Genomic DNA, 23437 nt, shown 5'->3' on the forward strand with positions numbered 1-23437 from the left:
CATGTAAAAAAAAAACTGCTACTTTGTTTTATAAAAATATTGTTATTAGGACACTGAAATTTACTATTACTATTACAGCTGAATTAGGAAATGAAAAGTCTCAACATACTGTACGTTTCTTGAAAACCAGATATCAGAATAATACAAAGTAAATGTCTATGTGAAAGTTTTGCAACCTGCATGACATATTGCTATTTTTAAACTGAATATTAACCAGTAGAAGGTGTATTTCTGATTAACATACCTTTGTGCTGTCTGTCCCCTCTGTGTGTTGAGTCCCTTTTAGGCTCGGAGATACAGGCAGATGCTTTAGTTCCGACTTCTGCGTGTTCAACCACTTCCTGTCACAAAAACAGGAAATGGCTGGCTGAGTTTAAGTCTTAAAAAAAATGTGAAAAGGTGTAGAAATGCATTCAGTATCATTTCATCATGCATCACTGTTGCAAACAGAAACACAGGCATGTACACAGTACACACACAAGAGCCATGCCCCATGCAAAACGCTCAAGCATTACGATTCCTGTAACAAAAAGATGCACTATTGTGCAAATAAGATTTTAGTATGAAGTGCACACAAATTCATTTTCACACTGTCATCAAACACTGACATGTCCAAAAAGAGGTAGCATGATTTTCTACGTACATTTTTAAACAGAAGCCTTGAGATCTTTCTCAAAGCCCTGTATAGACTGCAGAAAAACTAGATGCATGTGGAGAGACAATAAAAGACTGTAAGGCAATAAAATATTTTAAATAATGAGTCACTGTAAAATATATAGGTCTATTTAAGGTTAAATGTATTTATTTGTGAAGGAAATATTTATATAAAGGACATATATTTATAAAATTGTTGTAAGTCCATGTTTTAGATGCTGCGACTGGTCCCCATTTGTAATTTTTTTTCTCACTTTTAATTAACATTTGACTATTTTATTTTAATGATCCTCTGGTATGACAAATGATGATGTGTAAACATTCAGCGTAGTCTGACCAAATAAATACTGCTTTTTTTATATGGTTAAACCCCTGTTATGGTACACTTTTGTTTGTAGAATAAATTAAACTAAATTAATCAAATAATGCATTTCTACAGTGGCATTGATAACGGAAAATCTAACACTGTTGACCGGGTGCACCTTTAAAGGAACACGCTGACTTTTTGGGACTTTAGCTTATTGACCGTATCCCCCAGAGTTAGATAAGTCCATACATACCCTTCTCATCTCCGTGCGTGCCGTAACTCTGTCTGACGCACCCTCTGCTAGCCTAGCTTAGCACAAAGACTGGAGGTTAACGGCTCCAACTAGCCTACTGCTCCCAATAAGTGACAAAATGACGCCAACATTTTCCTATTTACATGTTGTGATTTGTATAGTCAAAGCGTGTACAAATAACAAGGTCACAAGAGACAGCCATCTTCTAACCGTAAACATACTGGGAACTATATTCTCAGGAAGGCGAAGCACTGCTTCTTTTGCGGAGTGATTTACTCCAACTCTGTGCAAACTCTCTGCTCCTCACCACTGGGCTTCTCAGGTGCTGCGAGCAAATCACTCCGCCCAAGAAGCAGTGCTTCGCCTTCTGAGAATATAGTTCCCAGTATGTATACGGTTAGAAGATGGCTGTGTCTCATGTGACCTTGTTATTTGTACATGCTGTGACTATACAAATCACAACATGTAAATAGGAAAATGTTGGCATTATTTTGTCGCACGGAGGATGAGAAGGGTATGTATGGACTTATCTAACTCTGTGAATAAGCTTAAGTCCCAAAAAGTCGGCGTGTTCCTTTAAGAGTTTTAAAATGTAATGTCTTATTTACTTCCTGTTGGGGTCCTGATAAACATAATCTGTTATGTCTTAAGTGAGCGTAAACAGTTGAGAAAGTAAACGGCATGTGTATCAGTATCAGTATATTAGATCTTTGTATTTGGTCTTAAAGTGACAACAGCCTAATATTCCTGCTGCTGTCTGTGTTTTTAATGTTAATCAAATAAAGGACAAGGAAAAAATAACTTAAAGGAGAAGTTCACTTTTAAAATGAAAATTCTGTCATCATATACTCACCCTCATGTTGTTTCAAAGCTGTATGAATTTCTTTCTTATGCTGAACAGAAAGGAAGATATTTAGAAGAATATCAGTAACCAGACAGTTTTTGGGTCCCAACGACTTCCATAGTAGGAAAAAAATATACTATGGAAGTCATTGGGACCCAAAAACTGTCTGGTTACTGATATTCTTCTAAATATCTTCCTTTCTGTTCAGCAGAAGAAAGAAATTCATACAGCTTTGAAACAACATGAGGGTGAGTATATGATGACAGAATTTTCATTTTAAAAGTGAACTTCTCCTTTAATGCTCTTGACTAAATAACTTTTGTAACTTTAACATTAATTAATAAGGATGTTTAATTCATACAGTGGAGACTATGCAGTTATTTTACATTTGCTTACTTTATTACATGTATGTACTTGAAAACTTCTGTCAGACCTACCTAAACAATCTGAAAAGCACTGTTTATTACATTTCATTTTATTTATACATATATTTGTAATCTTGTATTTATTTGTGTTTTTGCTTGTAATTTGATTATTTGCTCTTATTTTATTACTGACTGATTACTTGTCTTTAACAGTGTTTTAAATTTATTGCTAGTACTTTTAGCTGTGGTATATTGGAATAGAGAATTGTGTATTTTCACTGGTATCTAAAATGTAGGTGTCATTATTGCTTGTTTTTGCAAAAACAATTTCATGGCGGGTAAAAATTGTTTATGACTGGTACACTTTCTTAAATCACTGGCCATGCTTTTACTTAAAATCGTCTTGTTAATTTTGACACATTTCTGTTTTTCACAGATGAGACAAGGCACACTATAAGAAAAAAAAGGTAATGGTATTTTTCCCTATAAGGGCCGTAGCATTACAGCTATTCGCATGCACAATGATGGTGCAAGATTTTCATATGCAAGACTTGTGAAGAATTTGACAATAAGGCAAGTGTTGAAGTCAAGCCAATCATGTCTTGACTTACAATACTCAACTACCATTTATGGGCAATGCAACAATCTCACTGTGAAAAACGCCTACTTGTGAATAGTCTCTTTGACAGAGAGCAAAAAAAGCAACAGAAATACAATCCAAATTGTAGATTTAAATCCTGTATTTGATTAATTTATTGGACATAACATCACTGACATGATATGAAATGATGTGAAACCCTACACAAGGAAGATAAAACAAAGAACTAAACATTTTAATTGACCAAAAAAGTTTTTGCTCATTAGAATATAGTGCATTTCATAAACGTGTACAGTATATAGCCATACCTGGCAATTGCTTTGAGAAGGCAGCAGATCTTCCTCTTTTACTGGAGAACCTCGACTAGAGCCGCTCGATTCAGTCAGCGCTTCCTGACTGCTGACTTCCTGTCGTCTGCAGTACCTCCGTGTCTGGTTTGTTGGTCCTGGCTTAGAATTTCTCACCCCACCTGTATGCACATCTAATGTTTGTTGTCCAATGAAATTTACTGGACATTTATAGGGAATGTTATAGTCATCATCAGTGAACGAGTTTGGAGAAAGTGTGTTATTAAGTGAAGTTTCACTGTTGGTTGTTAAAGAGACGTCCATGCTCTGTACTCTGGTGACGTGCTCCGGTTGTAGGAAGGATTGAGTGGTGACGCTGGCTGGTGTACAGCGCTGGCTGTAGGCGCCCTCACTGCATGATCGGATCATGGGTTTCTGTGCTCGTCTACAGGCCAGATGACTACCGCTCCTGTCCAGACAGCGGATACACTTCTGTCTGCTGTGCGAACAGGGTTCTGATCTCCTCAGACCTGAGATCAGATACAGACATGTCTAAACCAACTGCCTATCTTCTTTGCAGAAGAGTCACCATGGACAGTTCATTTTGTACAAAGTACAAAGCAGACATGGGTGCACGCCTGAGACTTTGACAACCGGGGTCCCAGAGAATCATCACTATACCTTTCGAAGGCCCATTGTATATATAGATTTTGCATTTATATTTGACATTTTATATTTATTGTAAAATATTCACTATAGAAATATCCATGCCTTTTTAAGATATGACTTATTTTCATGATTTTGTTTTTTACTTTGAAAATTTCCTTAACATTTTCAAGTTTCCCATGACCGCTGGAACCCTGCAAGTCATGTAGGAAACAATTTGAAGATTTTAAGCCAGAGTCTCTGCTTCCTACTTCTAAGTAAAGCATAACTTTACAACTAAAATAGTTTCCAACTCACACATGTGAGTACACAAACAGGATTTATTTTTCCAAAAAAAGTGAATCCAGGCACAACCTCTTAAAGGTAAATGAAAGAGGTGGTCTTCTCCAAGCGATTTCTGAGAAACACTGTTGACATTTTAAATATCATTGCTCCGCCCCCAAAATGCACAAGTGGATGTCTCATCAAAGCTGAAGCGAAGCAAAATAATGCATCGCTAAAAAAAAAAGTGAATAAAGTAAGTAAATACAAGCAATATTTGGTTGTTAGTCGCCAGCAGCACACCAGCTCTAGACAAAGAATGACACTCAAAACTGTCCTGCTACTATAGCTAGCATTACAACAACAGCATTTCATGGTTCTGTGAAACATAGCAAAACCAGATTACTCGCATATGGAGAAGAAAAATGCAACCTCGGCATCCGTTTTCAGACCTTCCCGCTTAGGCTTCTTTTGTAATGTCTCTCAGCCATCTCTCTTTCTACAGAAATTCTTCAAATCTCCCTCTTGCTTACTCTCTCTCCTCCCCCATCATGAGTGGACACGCCCCCTAATGCTGATTGGCTACAAGTGTTCAACAGTGTTTCTCAGCAATGGCTTACTGCATCATTTGAATGTGATTGTGATCCTCCCAGTATTAATTAGATTTCATGATCATCCATTTGATTGATGCCCACTCACAATAACACTTTTAATGCCATTAATAAAGGAAGTTGTTAATGTGGTAACCCCAAAATAAGTTTACGTTCTGTACAGAGCCACAGTTACAGTTGCAATTATGCTGTAAAATCACTGTGTGAAATAGGCCTTCAGAGCAAACAAAAGATCAATAACTCACTGCTGTTACATCCATCCATACTCCACTGACTCCTGTCTCTCCTCAGTCTGCTGTGCTCCACCGCCTGAGCGATTGCATCATTGAGCTGCTGCTCAGAAACCTTCATAAACACAGAGAAACACGTGCGATTTATAGCCTTTAAATTTTAACACACACTCAGACAACTTCTAATTTATGAACAATAATGTGAAGGTTTGACTGCTCACAGCCATAATGAAGTGTAAATTGTCTTAACACATGCGAGTAAATCGGGCACATGATGCTCTCTTATGTCATACTCCTGAAGAGAAAGTAAACCTACTTTTGGGTCAGGGTGTCGACTGATGATGATCTGAACCGGGCCCGGGCTGCACTGACTCAGAACCGTGTACACATCGTTCAGTGTCATGTTGCAAACCACTGTGTCATTGATCTCCATGATCTCATCGCCACATCTGACAAACATTCACATACTACTTACTAACAACCCAGCAACCACACACATTATTACAACAATTCACAGCGCTGCAGTTTGGTTAGTTTTAAAAACGTTCTAGAAACCACACTTATGAAAATAAAATAATGTTGCCATTTATAACATGATATGCAGTGTATAATTTGGTTTACCAAAAATGATCAGTACCGAACCACAACTTTGAGTAAAGTTACTTTTTTTAGTATACATCTTAATCTTAAAGTAATACATTGTGGAAACATGCCTACCATTATGTAGCCTCAAAACATCAAATTAACATATTTTTACTATATACAAACAAAACAAAAAAAAATTTAAGATTTTTGCTGCTTGTTCAAATTATTTTGCTAAAATGCGCTAATGCAACAGAGTTCTTGAACATTTTGTCACCACTTAATTTCATTATGTCCAATCCCATAAAATTAGCAAAACGTAAGTGAACTTAATCACTTTGTATTGAGAAATGTATTGTTTTTGGTGACATAACCAACTGGGCAATGGATCTGTATTTCCCAGTTGGTTATGTCACCAAAAACAATACATTTCTCAATTATACGCAACTATAATTTCTGTACATTTACACTTATTGGGGGGACTTTGGGATTTGTAATTTGCTAAGTACATCTGTCCAACATTTAACTGAAGTAAACTTTTGTGAATGGAGAAGATTATTTGAAAGGGTGCATAAAAAATATTTGTCTCATAATAATATTTAAGTATATTGCCTACAGGTGAGGTCGGTGTAATTTTAGATAGGCTGAAAATGTACAGTATATTCAGATTTTCTAATTAACTATGAAGAAATATATAACAGAAACATTGGAGTCTCAGATCTCATATTAATGTATTTTATGTTATTTGCAAAATTTTACTTTTTAAAGATGTGACAGGTTCAAACCTTAATCGTCCATCCATGTGTGCCACTGATCCTGGTGACAGCGTGTGAATGAAGATTCCCGGGCAGCCGCCAGCTGAAGGTACACAGCACAAGCCAATGCCTAGACCTACGCCAATCTCTAGACATATTCAGAAAATACACATTAAGAAATACTCATACGTTCATTTTCTTCTCAGACTTTTGTAGTCATCATAATCAGTTACAATAAAATGGTGGCTAATGTATATAGTAGGTTTATTTTTTAGTTACCATGAAATCACTGGACAATTCATGTGCCCTCATAATCTTTAATAAAAATAATGTCCCCTCCCTCTTGCAGCAACATCTCTTCTCTGACGCGTTTATTGACCAATAGCAAACCACAACCCTTCAATCAAATCCTGGTGGACAAAATCAAGTCCTGCCCGACATTTTGTCTGTTCAAGAACCCTTTTCGCTCAGATAAATATCACAATAAGGAAAAAAAGACTATTACAACTTCAGTTTAATGCCGACTTTAAGCAAGTGCACAGCTTCAGAAGACTTTTTTTTTGGACAGTGTAATTTAAGGAGCATGTGGGATATTTAAAAAACTTTTTTTCTATTATAGGAGAGAAAATCAAATAGGTTTTGAACAACATGATGGCATAACTTTCATTATTGCCTGAACCATCCCTTTAAGACAACATTTAAGTTAAGTGACTGAGGGTCTGGCCCCCTGCCAGGAATGCAGTAACAGTGCTTGCTCATTTAGCCCAGCTTCCGGAGATGAAATATGGACTCGTTGGTAACACTTTACAATAAAGTTCATTAGTTAACATTAGTTAATGTATTAACTAACATGAACTAATGAGCAATATATTTGTTACAGTATTTATTCATCTTTGTTAATGTTAGTTAATAAAAATACAGCTGTTCATTGTTTGTTCATGTTAGTCCACAGAGCATTAACTAATGTTAACAAATACAACCTTTGATTTCAATGACGTATTAGTAAATGTTGAAATTAATATTAACCAATATTAATAAATGCTGAAGTATTGTTCATTCTTAGTTCATGTTAACTAAGGTATTTAACTACTGTTAACTAATGAACCTTATTGTAAAGTGTTACTGACTCCCCTTAAAGCCCTTTTAGCCCTTAAATGCATTTTGTTGTATATTTGGAGTGTTTAGAAGTACAGAAGAGTTGAAATTATTCTCTTCAGGTGCTTCGTTGATATCTTTATATTCTGTTTTGGCCTTATTTTTCAACCTGTTCCGATTTTTCTGTTATCTATGACGTTTTGTGAACTATTACGTCACAGTATTTGCAGCGGAACTGCCAAATAAGGACATTGACTTCCAGCCCAACACTTCGAGCAATCCGCCATTTTTATTTCTCGCTGCAATTTTGTAGTCCAAGCTCAAAGATGCAGAACTTACGAGAGGGTAAGTTAAAATGTTCGGTTGTTGGATGTAGTAACCCACACGCTTCATTACACCGTCTAATGTAGATGAACTGCCGCGCAGGACATGTTTAACTGAAAGAACGAGCAGAGAGAGAGAGACCCGGTCGCGCGCACACACTCTCTCTCTCTTCGGAGCCAGGCGAAAGTGTAAACAAGACTTCACCATCTCCAAACTAGACGCTGTCTTGCTCTCTCTCCCTCGCACATATTAATCAAAATAAATCGACACGGTGGTAAAAGGTCGGAAGACCAAAGTTTCATGTGTAAATACAGTAACACACCATTGCGATACGTCCATATGAAGACGTTGTTCTGCAGGTTCGTCGTCTTCATTTTCATCTCGCTCCGGCTCCGACTCTGGCTCGAACATGTAAGGCTGGCTGGACAAGTCTTCCGTTGTTGACATTTTGTTAATAACGTGTGAATAAAAAGTTTCTGTGCCGCTAGATAATCGTATCTCTGCTATCAAACTACAAAAATGCCCAAACGGGGTGGAGTTGAACCGAGTGTCACCTCTGCATCCTGGAGAGGGGGCGGGGTATGAAGTGTCTCAATTGTATTTAAAGAGACCGCACCAAAACGAGTTGCTCTCAGACGCACACCAGAAAAGGGGTAGAAAAGGGGCCTGTGGAGCTATAATAATGAGGAATTCAGACCCAAGCATTGCAGTTCCGCTTTATATAGACTACAAATGTATGATTTATATGTAAAAAGGAACGATTTAAAAGCATGATATGTCTCCTTTAAGTGACCATTTTTTCGTTAAAGCATTTACTTTACTGTTCTATATTAAAGTCCTCTCACTGAGAGAAAGAACGCATTATCTTGATGTTTTGGGAAGAGTCTCCTATTTATTGTTAGAGCCCGACCAAATCCAACCTTGAAGAAGCTGTGTGTCTGTGTGTGTGTTAGTATTCTTGGTTACAGGTTAAGGAACAAATGGCATTATTGGAGATGGACTGGCTTGTTTTCATAAACATGTTGGCGCCTAGGCACAGAGTCTCGTGACCTCAGACAGACACAGGGTCCCTAACTCAGGGTCCTGGTGACGGCCGTACAGACTTTGGAGATGTGCTACTGCCTATCAGTCCATGTGTGGAAATTTACTTATGTTTATCTATTTCTTAGCCAATCAGAATCATTCAACCTGAAGTAATGACGTAGCTTAGACCTTGGTGAAGGGTATAACTGCTGTGATCTTTGTAAATGTAGAGGGGTGGCCTACAAACTCCTTGTGAGTCTTGAAACTGACTTCTGCTTGATGAAACTGCAAACTATCTTCAGTAAAAATTGAATTCTTTAATTTATTATAATTCTGACTCTTGTCTTAAATTGACTGCACTTCTAACTCCTGGTCTTAATGAATCATATCTGGTCCTTGGGTCTTTAACTGTAAATTCCCTAACATTAGTAACTCAGGGATTTTAATTTATGGTGTTATGCAGCTACACAAATGAGGCAGACTTTAGCTCTGGAGACGTTTATGTTCAGGGCTCAGAATGAAAGCATATGATTGATGTGTGACATGAAACTTCAGCAACAGCTGGCCGGAGCTCAGAATAGTGCATTAACTCAGTCTAAGCAACGACTGCAATGCGGTTTGTAAGCCAGTCAGATATGTGTAAAGTAGAAATGCAGTCCACTAGCTCAAAAATGACATTTCTGTCAACATTCACTCACTTTGAAAGACTCATGTCATTTGAATCTGTGTTTTTCTTTCTTCTGTGAAATGCAAGACAAGCAATGCTGAAGAATTCACTAGCATTGTTGTGCAATTACAAATAGGGACTGAACTCAAGCTTAAAAATATATTAGAAAAATATAACTCTCCTGTAGTCATATATTTTGAATGCGAAACTAATTAGAGCTAATTTTATATTTCATAGCTCGTGCTGATAGACAAAACAATTCACTGCAATTGTACCAGTGTGTAGCCTATGTGACGAATAAAACTTCTTTGAACAATGAGATTTGGATACTAACCCTTCTGCAACGTGATCCCCATCATGACTCTGTCCTGGGGTTTTGCAGAGTTATTGAGGCAGTTATAGTCTCCCAAATCAGCACTGACTCGACTTATACCGGTGCTGGAGCTCAGCGATCTGGATCTGCACAACTGAGACACCTGTCCGTTGCTGCCCAGCAAGGCGCCCACCCGCAGACTGGTCCTCACCACCAGCGTTAACAAACCCTTCTTCACTTGCTTCAGAAAGAGAAAAGAAGTTTATTGCTGGTGAATCATGATGGATTATTGATAGATCGACATATTGTCTAGGTGGATTAATCAGGTAATAGTTTTTTAGTTGAATAAAAAACTAAATATTGAATAAAATAAAGCAATTTAGCAATTTGTATGTATTAATTTCCTAAGTATTACATATATTATAGTATTCATATCAGTATTATATTACATATATGTTATATGTTAGCTACTGTTTCTATGATGAGGTTAAAAATTATATTATACTACTTTTTATGTTAAATTTATAGAAAGAAATGTTAGCTATGGTTGCTATTATAATGATTGCATTTTGGTTGTTTTTCTTTGTACTCATGAAAACATGTATATATAAGTGTGTACTTATATATGTGTATATATATACAAAAAAAAAAAATATATATATATATACAGTTTTTACTATGGCATTTTACTTTCATTTTCTATTACTTACTTTCATAGTTTACTTTCATAGTTACTATTAAATCAGCCACCAGTCATCAACCACATCAGTCAAATGACAAATGAAGGCATCCAGGTGAGGCTACTCACTTTAAACTTGTGTAAGGCATCTTCATGTGTCAAGCCGTGCAGAGATTCACCATTCAATTCCAGTATCTCGTCTCCTGTAATCCAGAAACACTAATATAGTTTTCTAGCCACTTCTGGGTAATGCAGCTGTGAGTGTTGATGGGAAAGCTACATTTTGAGGCAAGTGTCTGGATAGATTACCAATTACAGTATGATATTTTACTAATGAGTCCACCTTCCTGTAGTCTTCCATCAGCGGCCGCTGCACCTCCAGGGAAGATGGTCTTCACGTATATCCCCATTGGGCCGTACATGCTGTCTCTGCCTCCTACTATACTGAATCCCAGACCCTGGAATACCACGAGAGCGGTTTATATGGTGAGAACTCAATGCATCATACTATTTGTTGCATATCTGACTTGTGTTTGGTTACCTTGCCATGACCCTTCATGAGCACGATGTTGGAGATGATGAACGCCTGTACGCTACTGCAGGAGGGGACCAAGTGTGCTGAGCTTAGAGAGCGAGATGGTCTAACCACAGCCTGCAGAGACCAAGGAGAGCACAAATAATGTGGTAAACATGTCAAAGGTCTACGTTCAGGGCCAAAAAGGACCATATGAGATGTTTTCATTTCATGAAATTCTGCTTCACAGAGCAGATGTGTTCATACTGTATTTGTGTTGCATGTGGCATTCCCATGACGTTCATTAAAAATAGCCACTTTGCTGATGTGGAGCGGGAAAGCACTTTGTAGTGATGCTTTGAGCACTTACTGCAACAGCCATTTATTTGATTACCAGTATAATGATGGCCTTATCAAATAAAGTGCAACAGTTGAAAGGAAATTGACCATTCACTGCTGTAGTTTCATTCAGAACTGTTCAGGCAAAACAATTCCTGAACATAAAACTCAACAGCTGCGCTACTTTTGTAAGTGTTTTACGTAAACACGTTATTCACTAACCATTATCCAGTATAACCAGGCACTTTGCCATATTTAAAATCATTGTCATTTTTTCTTTTCTTTTTTTTTTTGCCTTAAAGTCACCAGATTGCAAAAAAAATTAGCTTATAACTTAACAAAAACTTTAAATGATTAGCATTATTCAATGTATTTGCTGCAATTGTAAAAATGTCAAGAGTTTGCTATATCTGTTATATCAGTTACACAGTTTAAAAACATTTTAATTTACATTTTATATTTAAACTTTTAATTTTATAATAAAAATGTATTATAATTCAAATTTATACACACAATTTTCCAATATTACACGCTAAGTCATATTTATCAGATGAAAAGTCTAAATTATTACATATTAAGTAATTTATGGCATACTGTCATAATGAAAAATGATGGCTTTCAGGCCTGGTTTCACAGACAGGGCTTAGATTAATCCAGGATTAGGCCTTAGTTAAATTAGGACATTTAAGTAGCTTTTATAAACATGCCTGAGGAAAAAAACATTACTGACATATTTTAAGGTAAATCAGTGCAAGTTGCTTTCAGTTAAAACAGCTCAAACATGCATTTTAGTCGGGGACTAGACTTAAGCCTTGTCTGTGAAACCGGGCATGAATGTCACAATTATGACTTTTTATGTCATAACTCATTACATTATGACTTTTTATGTTATCGTCCTTGGTGTAAACTGGCCTTTCAGCGGATTGCATGATCCGGTCAACCTCCCTCACCTGTGGAATGCTATGAGGAAATTCCAGCTGTTGAGAGAGAGACTTCCTGTTGCCGTAAAATCCTGTGGTGGCGTGGGCGTGACACGGGAACAGCTCTGGCGTCTTCATAATGATGGTATCCAAGTCTCCGATCCAGTACGGGTGAACGCCTAAAAGCACGTGGACACGTGAAGTTACATAAGACATCCTCTCGGTGTTGGATAATGGACACAGTTAGACAACGTAAAAAGTATGTGCATGGATCAGTGTTGGGAAGCAAGAGTAGGACATCATATGTTTACATTCAGGAGCTCAAAACATCTTCTGTTGGATGTTCTCAAGAGTTTATTAGGTTATATAATGAAAAAGGGCCGTTCTTCTGCAGTGCAGTGTTGCATGTGTGTAGTCAGAGCTCCAACTGGGATTAGCACGATCAAATTATACTATAAAAATAAATATGAAGACATTATTTGGACTAGTGTTATGACTCTTGCGTTGTGCGAAATGTCTTGTGTTCATGCAGGTTTGTCTCACTGGTGGAGTTGGAGCGAGATCTTTTGCAGGATGTCTCTTGGCAGCTCTGATCCTCATCATCACAGTTCTTGCTGTCATCGTCTGACACCTTAATAATTGGCATCTGCACACATGCACATAGTGGTAGTATGCTAGAAAAATATAGTATTCTACAAATCACTTTGAAACAGGGCTGGTGCTGTGGGCTGGTTTACACCACCGTTAAAAAGTTTTGGGCCAGTAAGACATTTTAATGTTTTGACATTTTAAAGTTTAAAAATTTTTTTTTTTGAATATTATTACAATATAAAATGACTGTTTTTTATTTTAATATCTTTTCAAATGAAATTCACTCCTGTGATGGCAAAGCTGAATTTTCATCATCAGTCTTCAGTGTCACATGACCCTTCAGAAATCATTCTAATATGCTGATTTAATGCATCCTTGATGAATACTGAATAAAAGTGTTGGTAACACGTTTTCATTTGTTAACCTTAGTTAACTACATTCGTTTACATGAACTAACAATGAAAAACACTTCTAAAGCATTTATTAATTTTAGGTAATGTTAATTTCAACATATACTAATACACTTGTAAAATCAAAAGCTGTTTCTTTTAACATTATTTAATGGATCTGAGATAACATGAACTAACAATGAACAGTTAGAAGAAAAAAAAAACGTACTGACCCCAAATTTTTGAACGATAGTGTAACTATATATAAATAATTGTGACTTTATTTATTGTTTGTCTTTATATCTCACACTTGCATATTTATTTTTCATAAATGCGACTTTATTCCTCATAAATGCGACTTTGCTACCACAACTGCAACTGTATGTCTTATGACATTAAATATTACAATATGACTATTTCTTATTTATGTTATATATATATATTTTTATAAGAAATAAATGTATTTTTTCACTGTAAGGCAGAAACTGGCATCCATAATATATCCATTTGGTCATACCACACAAAACACAAGATATATAACCCTAATGTAGCTGAAGAGGCATCACAAAACACTCTAAATTTGAAGATTTTCCATCTGAAGGGAAAAACAGGGTTTGCTTCCCACCTTCAAGTTATTGTTGTTTCCCATTGCCTCCTTTTCTCCGAAACTGTAGCCAAACTGGTCTGATTCATTGACATTAGTGAACAGAGCTCTGCTTTCACATGGAGAGAAACCCTGCAGTACAAACAACAGAAAAACATGGAACAATTCTCCTCAAAATCTGAATGGATCATACCGAAAGCCCTGTACGATTCTGTGTCTCTTTTCACGTCATGAATCAAATTAGTTTCTGCTGCATCTGGGATCTGCTCAGTGTCCTGAATGAATTCTGTTGGTTAAGGTCTATATAATCACATTTGACCTGTGCATTTCAGACCTGCTCACAGAGAGGTAGAAGAACCAAGTATGCTTAGCTGGTTATGTGGTGTTTGCTAAGTTAAGCATCACTATTACTATAGTACTTATAGGGTATGTGATGGTAACACTTTATTTCAATGGTCCACTTTAGACATTTTACTAACTATAAGTAGCTTTGTAGTTTCTAGTAAGTAACTTTCTAGTTAGTAGAGCTTTGTCATTTTACTAACTAGAAGTAACTCTCATTAGTATATCACTAGAGTATTAGTAGACTGTCTGCTTAATATCTGCTAACACTTTATTTTGATGCTCCCCAACAGACATTCTATAAGTAACTTTGCAAGTACATTTCAACTTATTCTACTAACCCTAACACATGAGAGTTAGTTGACATGCAGTTGCAAAGTAACTTGGTTACTAGAATGTCTAAAGTGGACTTTCGATAACCTCAGTGATTTGTACAAACTCATATCCCTAAGTATTAAACTTAGCTTGTAACTTATCTCACAACAGTTGTGCTACAGATTTAAATTATACCTCAAATCAAATAGCTTTTGGAAATGCAGTGGTCAAGACATCAAACATACGGTTTTCAACCACCCACAACACTCTAGCATCATGGCGGCGAGTTTTGCATTCACATTTTCATCAATTACTGAAAATGTCATAAAAATAGTTGACATTCGTTATATTTTCTTTTTGAAATGTTTATCTTGTTTTGAGTAAGCATAACCTAAATCTCAGAATTTCAAAGCAAAATGGTTCATTTTACAGATTTAAAAAAAAAAAAAATGTTTCAGACTGCCTAATTCAAAAGAGTTCCTTTGTTTTTCCAAGGCAGACGGTTTCCGTATTTCTGAATTTTTGAAGTTCACAGATTAATTTAAGTATTTCTGTAAATGGCTAATTGAAACCATCCTCAACTAAACAGCATGCTCATTTTGTTGGCTTGAAAAATCAAACAAGAACAATAGATGTTTTGTTCAGAGGAATGAGCTCCTGATTTTTGCATAGCAATGTCCGCCCGCTGTCAGAAGCATAGCAGAGTTTGTAGGAGTGGAGTTATTTGGGATCTCGGCTGGTCGTCTGACATTTTCAGAAAGCTTAGAATAGACATTCATCTATCCCAACCCACAGAACTGGCCTCTAATCAGATCAGAGGAATGTTGTGATGTTTCTAATGGACAAATAAAGTCTTACTTCAGTACTGGTGGTTCTACACACAGTCTTCAGCACAGGCTTTCTCTCTGGATCAGGCTCCTGTTTTCTTTGATCGTTTATAACCTGTCCGTTAAATGGGGCAAGCCTGTCTCCAAAGTAGACATAAGTGTCCCTAGAGACAACAAACAAGAAAATATGTGCATTAGGGCACTTGCATTTACACTGTAATGTGCATAGAGTTGCGTGTGTGTGTGGTGTATGTTTACATGCATGTATTTTTCATGGGAATATGCCAATAGATTAGAGGGCCCAGCAATAAGGATGGACTAATGGACTGTTTTTGAATATGCTATTAATAATAATAATGATGATTTTTATTATTTGTAAGAGGTAATTACACATGGATTGGGGCTAGTTTTTTAAAATATTTTTACAATACTACTAATTATTATTATTATTATTATTATTATTATTGAATTAATAAAAAAATCCATTCATTTTAATTACAATTTTAATAATAAATATTATTCTAATGAATTATGCTTAACTGATTTAATGATTCCATTTAATAATTTAAATAATTTAATAAAATAATAATAATTATTATTGTTTTTATTGAATTAATAACATTTAAATTACAATTTCTAATAATAAATATTATTTTAATGAATTATGCTTATGTTATTTAATGGTTTCATTAAGTAATTTCAATACTTTAATAGTAAGATTGACACATGGACTGTGACCCTTTTTTATATTTTTATTATAATTTTTTTTAAATAATAAAATAATATAATTATTATATAATAATAAATCCTTATTATTTAATTACAATTTGAATAATACATATTAATGAATTAATTATGTTTATTTAATTTTACACTTTATTTATAAATATGTGTATAAATATATATGGGGTTTCATTAAATGAACTTTTAACTTTTAGTGTACATTTTAATAATAAATATTAATTATATCTGTTGTAAATATTGCTTGTAAATAAGTCCTAATATACAATTAAATAAATTAAATCTTTATTATTGCATCTGAAATAATTAGTATTGAATTTTTATATAATTATTATTGCATCTGAATGTAAATCTTAAAAACATGTTACTAAAAATTGCAAAATGTGTCATTTTTGTCTCAGGGTCAGTGAAACTCTGAAATACTGGCCCATTTTGACCAGCAGAAAGATCCTTATTGTTGAGGCCTGTGTTAGAACAACATAAAACAGTTGAAATGAGCTGATTATTACCTGTGTAAATCCTGACCAACAGTAGCACCATTGTCACTGGACTGAAGTTTGTTATCACCCACTTGTAGACCCTCCTCGCGTGTGGCGACACACATTCTCCAGAAACTGCTTTCCTGTTCCAGAGGAACCATCAGAACAGTCAGACAAGGGCACTACTATTTCTTCATATAAAAAGTCTTTTAACAACCAAAAAAAAAAAAAGAAATCCACGGTTTGACAGCTGAAGTAAATGTGACCATAATAGCTGTGCTTTATTAGACCATGAACCACATCAGTGACCTTTACAGGGCCCCTCTATAAAGAGCTTCAATGTTTCACAATTAACTAGATGAGTGTTAGGCTCAGGAAACCTAAATTGTCAAGTGCTTGTAATTTTAATTTGAACAAACTTTCCAAAAAGGCCGTCTTTTCAGCAGTAGATTCATTCAGGTTGGAATACCATTCTACCCTATTACTACTGCTGTGCACCGAATGTTCTGTTTGCATGAAATACTCAGGTGATCAGTTATGAAACAATACATTATGGTTGACTTGACCTTTCATTTTTAGTGTGAAGAATATTGCATTGTGGGACACAATGTTTCACAACTGAGTATCATCATACATTTCATGGGTAACACTTTACAATAGGGTCCCTTTAGCTAACAATGCACAATACACGTTTGCTATTAAAATTACAACTGTTCATTGTTAGATCATATTAGCTCAGGTCCATTAAATAATATACAGATACAACTTTAGATTTGAATAATGTATTAGTAAATGTTGAAATTAACATTAACTAAGATTAATAAATGCTTTATTTTTCATTGTTAGTTCATGTTAACTAATGGAACCTTATTGTAAAGTGCTACAATTTGTGTACAACTTACTCGCAGAAGGTGATACACCATACTATGAATGATATTTATTTCCTGCAGTATTATTATTGTGGCATCATCTATTTCAGATTGATCTATTGCCAAAACTGACGATGTTTTTTTTCTTGTCTAAGTTGGCCGTTCTTGGTCAGCATAAGTTACAAAGTACATTAGCATTTGAGCCACAAGTCAAACGTCTGGCTATAGCAATCCCTTGTGAACATATCCATCTCTTATTCATAAAGTCCCAGCAGTGCCATTACAAAGTAAATGTTGTTACAACACTTTTTATATGTTGTGCAAAGGTCACAGAGTGATTTATCAGTATGTTATGCTTTAAGACTTCACAAGAATGTCCTAAGTGAGCTGTATGAGCTCTGCGTTCTGTGTCTCTCTGTATCACAACAAGCTCTCTTTTGTGCAGGAGTAATGAGTTGGGCAGAACCACAGAATCTCCCATCACACCAGCCATGTGATAATGATTCATTTCCAGGAGAGATCCCTGTGATCCCAGGCAAGCCAGAATTAACATTGGAAAACTTTTAAGAAATACTCTGACATTCTCAGATATCATCATAATGAGACCGTCTCTAATAGGTCTATAAGTGACAGGCTTATAAAAGAGTACATGCTTTCTGCAGTGATGCATTTTTGTCCATAGTCATTTTCTTAACCCATTAATACCTATTTTGTTTTTGTCAAGTCACATTTCTGTATACAATGACTGCAGATTGTCTCAAAGCAGCTTCACATTAATAAACGGCAAAAATAACAGTGTTAACACTTTAGTGACCGCCCGGTGAACGCATATCTTTCCCTCAATACAAAATAATACAAAACTGAGTAAAAAAAATATATATATATTTTACCACTTATATTTCGTATACGGCAGAATAAATTAAACATGACAGGAAAGCTGTGCATTATGCAGACAAATTGTTTGAAAAGCTCTTTCTAAAGTTTCTGGACAATCGTTAGTTTGATTGATAAAAAGAGCGGTAGGAACTTAAATGATTTAAGTTTAGAAAAAGAGTGATAGAAACTTAAATGATTTAAGTTCTTTCTAAATGTGACAAAAGTTAATAGACCTTAGTCAGGTTAGGCGTCATATTGAATTTAACGCGGATGAAAACGAGGCTATGTAAAGACTTTCTTTACAATGGCAAGCATCGTATAAACGTACTAACAACAACAGTACAATCCACTAACCGCACTGTACTTCTGTCCATCACAGCCTTGTTTTCATTCCTGTCAAAAGTTAAATATGGCGCTACCCTGATTAAGGTCTATTCTACCTGTGAAAATCATTTCGTTCACATGTCATCTGATGTAACCAATAGGAAAGCCCAGCTGCTGTGATGTCATCGGTAATACATACCTTGATGGAGAAGGACCTCCTCATAGTCCTTTTGGGGCCCTCTTGTCCCCTCTGAGACGCCTGGACACTGATGCTCCTCGTGATGCACTTTTCCGAACTTCCCATTGGCCCTTCCAGCGGGTCCCTGTGGTATTTCTCCTCCAGTCCAGCGTCCCAGGGCTCACAGTACCTCTCTTCTGGGCTGGAGGCGTCCTCATTGGTGCTGGAGCTACAGATGATGAGCGACCGTGACAGGATGGCCAGTTTCTTGGAGCGCAGTCCCGGTTTCCCCCTCTCCATCCTCTTGGTTCTCCTCCTGTGGTGCAGTTGCTGGTGGTGGGTGTTTCTCAGAGGCAGGATGGCCACAGAGGGAGGTTCTCTCCCAGGATGCATCACTGCTAATGGAGGGGGCCGCTCTGCAGACGAGAGCAATTAGAAAATTCAGTTAGGAGTCCGTTCTGCCATCCTCCTGTGCTCTAAGTGTTCTCAGAAATCATAGAGAGCTACAGGCGCAGATAAGAGCGCTTTTCTTCTCTGCTCCATGACGGGAGGGGGGAAAAAAGAGAAAGTATTGCCCCATGACTGTGAGAGGGAATTTGTACTGTACGCCTTCAAAATGAAGGAAATGAAATGGATTGCACAGATTTAAAGGGATAGTTCATTTTGGACATTTTGATTTCATTACATCATTTAAATGTGAAGCTGTCAAGTTTATCAATCATCAATTATAAAATACAATCTGATTACGCAAATCAATTCAATTTCAATTAATGTTTACGTACAATATCGCCAAAGCATTGTAAACAAAACAAGTAATGACCAGGAAATAATATATATACAATAAAAAAATATATATATGGAAGGTGCTATGGAATTAATAAATATAAGATACAAAATAATAAATATATAGCCATTATATTGATCAAGGCAGCAGTTGACTGAAAAATTGAAGGGTAACTGTCTTCCCTCAGTAATATCTGCATTTGATCCGTTTATGCAAATCTCACTATACAAATATAAGCATTATTATCATCAGTAAAAGTGAGGGGTCTAAACCCAATGGTTTCTGTTGTTATCTTTCCTTACAGGCATGACGGGATCTGCCATGCATTATAAATGACCCCCTGCACATACATTAGGAGTCATGTGAGATGAGCTCATATTCACGCTGACATGTGGGAATATACTGTGACTGCTAGCGTCTAAATCGCAATGTACTTTCTGGGTAAAGCGCTTGGTGAGAATGATGTCATAGTCACCTGGTGGTGATAGTGAGCATTACTGTACCACAGAGAGAAGATTGCGTTTGCAAAGTTTCATGACCTCTCAGATATTAAAATTTCTCTTTGTCATTTCTCTTTGCCTATTGTCTGCATGAAAGCTTGTGGTCTGGGACCTTCAGTAAACCAGTCAGTAAACTTCTTGCATTGGAGCCAGAAGTTGTTTGCTAATATTGCTCTTGTTTTTATTTACATCACAGATGGTGTTTTGAAATGAGAGGGGCAGTAAAGATAGATTATGTAAAAAAATTTCATTTTAATGTTATAGATATAAAATTCACTGCTTTAACAATCGAGCTGTATGGCCTTATACAGTGCCATCGTGCCACTGAGATAGAATATCTTTACAGACACACTTTATGTTTGCTAAAATATTGTACCATTTTACTGTTTTAAAAATCAGTTTTGATATAGCTGGAGTTCAGGTTTAAGTTGTTCTGCTATTATTTTACATTACAATATCCACTGTATAGCTATCTTACTTGTCAAGGACTTCAAGGAAAATTTGGTCTGTTTCTCTCACAAATCTATCAGACTTCACTTTTATGGAATTTTATTGTCTCCTTTGCAGAGCTCCAACCAGTGTTTTATGGAAACGAGCGAAGATTGTGAAGATTCTTTAAAATTTAGTCTGTATTCCACAGCAAATTTTGGCCTATTGTGTATGGGTTGTAACGAAATGAGGGTGAGTAAATTTTCATTTTTGGGTGAACTATCCCTTCAACCATATAGTGAGACTAATAAATTGTCATGCACATTCTCTCCTTCACCCATCACAAATTTATTTGACATTTAATCCCTATCACTTTTGCATGAATCACTTATATGGAAAGACATTACCCTCAGTCTTACTCAGATTGCTCATGTGAGAATTAAAATATTTCCTTCCTTTGAAGTCTAGAAACATTATGACCTCCACAAATGAAACTTTATGACAGTAGCTCCCACTCTTGGCCTTTAAACACTACATTACCCAGCAGCTCCATTGTTTTCTCTGGCACAGTATATTCCCAACTTCAAATACTAACAAATGGCTCCAGCGTCCAGAAAGTTTTCTAATGTTGTGGTGCTGCTGAAGTTTGATAGGGTAATTAGTCTACGGAGAGACCCTTGTCCAGGCTTGTTAGGAGCATGGATCCTGACGCAATGAACAGTGAGGCTTTCTGTTCCAACCCCTAGTGAGCAGCCTACACAAAGACAGCATTTAAAGGCATGGTCGTGCTCCTGATGTAAACTATTGAAGGATGTTCAGGTAGGCGGAATGATTTTTCACAACCCGTTCTCACTACACTGTCGCGTCGCGAAGAAAAGTGTATTTTTACCGACGCAGACTGAAATACATTGCATTGTACGGAGTGAGAACTAACCTTTAGCGTAAATATACAGAGAAGTAAATAGGCATACCTTATAAATATCCTGCCGCCAAAGTCGTTTGAATTTTATCGTCTTATAACTTAGTTACATTGTTAGGCTATTATGTAGATATTTTTGAGCACCTGAACCTAAACATTTCTCAATATAGAACTCCGAACACGTACAGTAACATGCAGATTGAAGTAGCCTACAGTTACTGTTAAAAAATACAGTAGCCTAGCCTACAGTTACGTTAAGTGTAGGGCTTGGGTTAGGTGCTCAAAAAATACAAATTTAAACAAAACATTTTTCCAGTTTAAAATCAGCTGATTAAATGTGTAATCAGTATACTTTAAAAATAACCCAAAATTTAACCAGCAAAATGATCAAGATCTCGCTTTATGATCCAAATACATCAATGCCTTTCGTGTCAGTATGACATGGAGGTGTAACAGAAGCTAAAGTTCGCTTTTGGTATCAGTATAGTGATACTAGGCCTATGTGTGGAGGTATGGCAGGATAGAGTGCTGCATGGATGATGTATTTTTGTAGGCAAAAATCTGGAAACATGTTAGCATTTTGGCACTATCAGTTCCAACGTCCCAAGTTAATAGCTTTTATGGGTTTTTGGTTAAATGCCTGAAATAAGCTCTGTTGTTAACAGTTCTAGATATTATTCTACATAAATCACATAAGTAATACCCCCTTGTGATTTTTAAAAGCTTTTACTTGTCTTGAAGGAAGTTTCTAACAAGTGGCTAAATGGGACTAAAGAGGTTGTTGAGGACATTAAGTGTCATCACACGAACAGGTAAACTCATCTACTCACTAATCCGCTTTCACAGCCTCATTGGACCTGTCCAAACTTGCAGTCTTGGCCACTTGAGAGCATGTGCTCATGACAGGAAGTAAGTGACCGCCCCTGGTCTGAAAAATGGCAAAGCACATTAACGCACACTAATCCATACTAACTTTAATACCGCTTTGGAGCAGTTTCTGAGCGTATCCCCTCATTCATTACGTCCAGGAACTTACGTGCCCCGATTGTGTGTCATGTCTAGGAAAACTTTCCAGTATAAGTTCAATTAATTACATGTTACATATAATTTGGTCGTAAAGTGTTGCACATTGTATGGGTATAGAGACTCCAGAGATTATATGTATTTAGTTAAACGTTTGAAAATTAAGCACCACAATCCCTCAGTGTCCCATTGAGTAAACAAAAATCGTAAAAAAAACTTGCAGTCTTCACTTGAACACTTTGGCCAAACTCCAGAAATACATCATGTATTTAGACAAGTGGTCAGGTGCGAAAACCTCAAATGTGGGTGTTTTGACAGGCCCACTGTGTTTATAATCAAGCTCTTGCAACCTATTACAACTTCAACTTTCAGGGAAAATGTTTTTAAAATAAAGACCGAAAGATTTGGAAGCTTAATTATGCTGTCGTTCATTTGCAGACTAAATTGAGCTTTTTACTTCTGACAAATGTATTTATAGGTTTTGAAATTAATAAAAGCTCTGTTCATTAAGATGATCATGATTAACAAAATGTGTTAAAATTATAAACATTTGTTGGTCACAAAACGTATTTTCTGCAATAATCCAAAAGGTAAAGGGAAAATCCTTTAGGTTTTTGTCAAGGGAACCATGCTGATGTAGTCTCGCGTGACCAGACCTTCAGACTGACGGCATGGTCTGGACGGCCAAGGAATACCTAGATGCCGTCTGACCGACATACAACAGTTACGCAACCAATCACAGTTCGTTTTGTTCCACGTCATGTTTAGGGGCGTGTAAATGTAACGAATGTCCCTACAATAACAGACTGGTGTGTAAAACTCTTGGACGTATTTTAAGGAGTTTATGCAGGGAACATTACATGCAGCGTTTAGTTGATCCTGATAAGAGCTCATTGTCACAGTTGTAAATATGACGGCGTTCTTCTTCCATGAGGGGGTTTGGCATCACCGCGTCTTTGT

The 23437-nt window shown here is 36.3% G+C and overlaps 1 protein-coding gene across 2 annotated transcripts in view; it reads right to left on the bottom strand.

Annotated features, from left to right (window-relative positions):
* Positions 1–23437, bottom strand: part of il16 (interleukin 16) — a 34988-nt gene that overhangs the window by 9129 nt on the left and 2422 nt on the right. Inside the window, exons 2-17 of one of the 2 annotated variants that reach the window (XM_079865299.1) lie at positions 18844–19238; positions 16606–16718; positions 15387–15519; positions 13893–14003; positions 12831–12933; positions 12318–12466; positions 11056–11166; positions 10858–10972; positions 10644–10717; positions 9857–10076; positions 6444–6561; positions 5393–5525; positions 5092–5191; positions 3330–3838; positions 644–700; positions 245–341 (exon numbers count right to left, since the gene is read on the bottom strand). In XM_079865299.1, coding sequence (XP_079721425.1) covers positions 245–341; positions 644–700; positions 3330–3838; positions 5092–5191; positions 5393–5525; positions 6444–6561; positions 9857–10076; positions 10644–10717; positions 10858–10972; positions 11056–11166; positions 12318–12466; positions 12831–12933; positions 13893–14003; positions 15387–15519; positions 16606–16718; positions 18844–19238 — 2538 coding nt within the window. The remainder of the gene's footprint in view (positions 1–244; positions 342–643; positions 701–3329; positions 3839–5091; positions 5192–5392; positions 5526–6443; positions 6562–9856; positions 10077–10643; positions 10718–10857; positions 10973–11055; positions 11167–12317; positions 12467–12830; positions 12934–13892; positions 14004–15386; positions 15520–16605; positions 16719–18843; positions 19239–23437) is intronic. The other variant, XM_079865300.1, reaches the window with a different exon arrangement.

This window comes from Squalius cephalus (genome assembly GCF_949319135.1).
Source record: "Squalius cephalus genome assembly, chromosome: 3".
In the NCBI taxonomy this organism is placed as follows: Eukaryota; Metazoa; Chordata; class Actinopteri; order Cypriniformes; family Leuciscidae; genus Squalius; species Squalius cephalus.